General features: G+C 36.8%; 1 protein-coding gene across 1 annotated transcript in view; it reads left to right on the top strand.

Moving 5' to 3' along the window:
• Positions 1-3,556, top strand: part of LOC118746514 (protein KIAA0100-like) — a 14,785-nt gene that overhangs the window by 9,151 nt on the left and 2,078 nt on the right. Inside the window, exon 5 of the mRNA XM_036480361.1 lies at positions 3,273-3,515. Within this exon, the coding sequence (XP_036336254.1) occupies positions 3,273-3,515 (243 nt within the window). The remainder of the gene's footprint in view (positions 1-3,272; positions 3,516-3,556) is intronic.

Here is a 3,556-nt window from a genome sequence, read left to right as displayed (position 1 = left end):
CACAACACAACACAACACAACACAACACAACACAACAGCTTAGCCATTCAAGTACGGCGGCTGAAATTTAAGTGTGCTCTGCTCAATCCACAAGAAAGGCAACCCCGCCATACGCGCCAACTACCATGCGATCAGCATTCTAAGCATAGGTTACCAGGTCTTGTCGAGCGCATTTGAAAGACTGAAGCCCACTGTCAAAGAACTGATTCGATCTTATCAGTGTGACTTTAGACCTGGTAAATCCACAACGGACCAGGTATTCAGCTTACGCAAAATATTGGAAAAGATCCTCGAGAAAAGGATCGACACTCACCATATATTTTTCGAGTTCAAAGCCGCTAAGGAGTTGCCTATACGAAACTGATGCGGCTGTTTAAGATGACGTTGAACAATACCACCAGCTCCGTCGCTCCGTCAGAATTGGGAAATACCTATCCGACCCATTTGCTTCTAAGCGGGTTTTCAGCCAAGGTGACTTTCATGTGATTTCTGTAATCTGAGGTTGGAAAAGATAATCAGAGCCGCAGAACTGAACCGCTCAGGAACAGTTTACTAAAAGAGCACGCAATTGCTGGCGTATGCCGATGACGTCGACGTACGACACCCATATTCTAACCCCCCTATTTTGAATACATACGGTGCACGATAAACACTTGCATTCCGTTAATCCCTATTGGGCGTGGCTGATTTGTGTTGGATCACAATAAAAAGTGAACAAAAACCACAGCCATTCCCAATAATACATCTGTCGGGCGTATGAAAACGATAATACGAAAATGATTTTGTACGATACGCTTGCAAGCGAGAGAAAGATTTACGGGCCTTTACGCGTTGGTGACGGCGACTACCGCAGTCGGTGGAGCTATACAGCTGAGCTTTATTTATTTATTGGGATTAAATATGATATACATACATGCTGTTCATCAAACCTGGCAAATAACCTAGGATATAATTTTAAAACTATTTAGAGGTTTCCCTTAAACTGGAAAAAGCCTTGAAAACTTCGAAAAACTCAAAACATGCATCACTTGATCATGTGTGAATTGCAGCGGAATAGCTGAGCTTGATTGTAGTTGGCTTAACAAATGAAATAGTGGAAAAAAGCAACAAGAATTCACAAGGCGAACTTAGCACAGTGCGTAGGCAACTGGCTGAGTTAGAGGGGTCGTCGGTTCGAATCCTACTGAAAGAAGTCTGATGAGGAAATGTGGTGATTTCCGAAATATCTATCACTTCTACAATTTTTTCAATTTGTTGTTGCTTTTCACAATAAGTTTTTCATTAAAAACGGTCTCAAGCTCAATAAAAATGGTTGAATATAATTGTTATAAGGCCATAAAATAACAAAAAAAAAACAATTGTACGGACGTTACGTTACGGACATTACTCCTTTTGAAAACATTGATTTTTTAAAGCGATATTGTTGTATTTTATTAAAAGGTAAAGTGCTTAAAACCAATGCTATTTAGAGCTTTGTTTCAAGAAGTAAGAGGGTCAAATCAGATTTCTCAAATAAATATGAAATAAGAATATCGAGCCCTAACCGCCAAAATAACGCAAGCGACATATTTTTCAAAATTTTGTTTTTGATGCAGAAATATTCCAACAGCATCTAGATACATTTCTGCATCAAAACGAAAATTTTCAAAAAATGTCGCTTACATTATTTTGACGGTTAGGCCTCGATATGTTGTGCTATGGCTTTTTTGACTAAAAAAATGAAAGAATTCGAATTGCATTGATTTTGTGCGATTTTGGTTGACTATTTCTCGGATTCGCCCATATGTATACAAGTACTAGGTGGCTGTGTGAAAATTACGTTAGCATTCTTAAGTGGTGGTCAAAACCCAGGAAAGTTTTGCTCCATCGCATCGCAATGTTTTCTACACAGTATTAAAGTTCCCCCTTTTTTGTAAAAATTAGTATTTTTTTCATTACATTCGGTTAGGCTTACAAAAATTTGGTGCTTAATATTTTAGTGGAAATTTTAACCATCTATAAGCCATTTTTTAATTACCGCGGGTCCCGAAATCTATAACTAAGATTAATTCATGTTTTAAATTAATTTTAAATAATAAAGAAAACAATGAAAGATCTTTCTTCTTCTGATATTTTTTTTTTGCTTTATTGTTCGTATTTGACTCAATAAAACATAAAAAAGTGCTTATTTCTTAAAACGTTTTTAAAGAGAATTTTCTGAATTTTCGGAGGTTGCAAGTTTTATCGGGAGTGTCGGGTAAATATTTTTGCTCCGTCCCGCCCCCAAAATTTTTAAAGATCTTCCCGACACCGTGCATCCCGGCCATTTTGAAGTCAGTACGTGGATCCCGCGGTTTCCATACGCGCCTGCGTCGCCGCCGCCGCCGATTCTTTTTGTGGTTGACCACGCCGCCCCGCAAAATAAAAATAGTTTCTTAAAGGTTTTTTTGTTTTTTAAATCCCCTCAAATGACAAAACGGTTTAAGCTTGAAAAATTTGCATAAAAATATTTTTAAACAATTTTAGAAAAATGTTGAACGGAATCGTAATAATCAGATTTTTGATGCTGTTTTTTAACTTTTTTCAGAGATTGGTATAAGAAAAATTTGAATAACTGAACCTGAACTCTTCTGATTTAGGCTTGTGAGGCGTCATTTGATAGGTATTTTCTGACCCTCTTTATTTCTTTGCTAAGAAAAAGTGAAAAATTGGGACACGAATGACTTGTTTTTGGACACAAATAAAAATAGTGGGAAAATACCTTTCTACTGAGATCCCATAAGTCTAAATCAGAATAGCTTTGGCCCAGTTATTCAAGATTTTCGAAAATTAATCTTTTAAAAAAGTAAAAAAACAGCATCAAAGATCTCATTATTATGGTTCCGTTGAAAATATTTTTAAATATTTTTATGCAGATTTTTTAAGCTTAATCTGTTTTGTCATCTGAGGGGACTTTTTCCAAAAAAGTTCTTTAAGAAACTATTTTTATTCATAAAAAAAGATATTTTTTTGAATCGGTTCAGCTCACTTAAATCTTAATATTTTTCCGAAATATTTTGGTGGACATCTTATAATATATTTTGTAATACCGGCGGAAAAACCGCAACTTTTTTTGGTGATGCAGTCTAATGTACATACATATGTACATAAATATATCTTGCCAGTTATACTGCACAACGTTCTATGTCTATTATTACATGTTGGGCTTAAATGGTTCGGTAGGTGTAACTGACAGATTTACAGATACCAACCATAACATCAGTTATTAATTACTTAGTAATAATAAATTTCAGGATAAAGACGATACTGTTATAAATGATTTGCCAGACATTCCGCATCTTGTGGGCAGTGGTCGTAGTGTGGGAGGTGTCGTATCGGAGACGGTGGGCGCCTTGTCCAATGAAAATCCGGGCGAAACTCAACCTGTTCAGCTGCAGCGCATAGTATCACGATGTAAATGTGAATTCTTCTACGTTAGCTACGGTGACACTATCGATCCAAATACTATAACCGAAGTTCCACCGCCACCCTCAGAGGAAACTCTATCGCCGTGGGAAAAACAGGATGATCCAGTGGA

The sequence above is a fragment of the Rhagoletis pomonella genome, unplaced genomic scaffold, assembly GCF_013731165.1.
Source record: "Rhagoletis pomonella isolate Grant_MI unplaced genomic scaffold, Rhpom_1.0 Rhpom_scaffold_00010, whole genome shotgun sequence".
NCBI lineage: Eukaryota > Metazoa > Arthropoda > Insecta > Diptera > Tephritidae > Rhagoletis > Rhagoletis pomonella.
The sequence above is the reverse complement of the archived record's forward strand: the minus strand, read 5'-3'. Positions and strand labels throughout refer to the sequence as shown.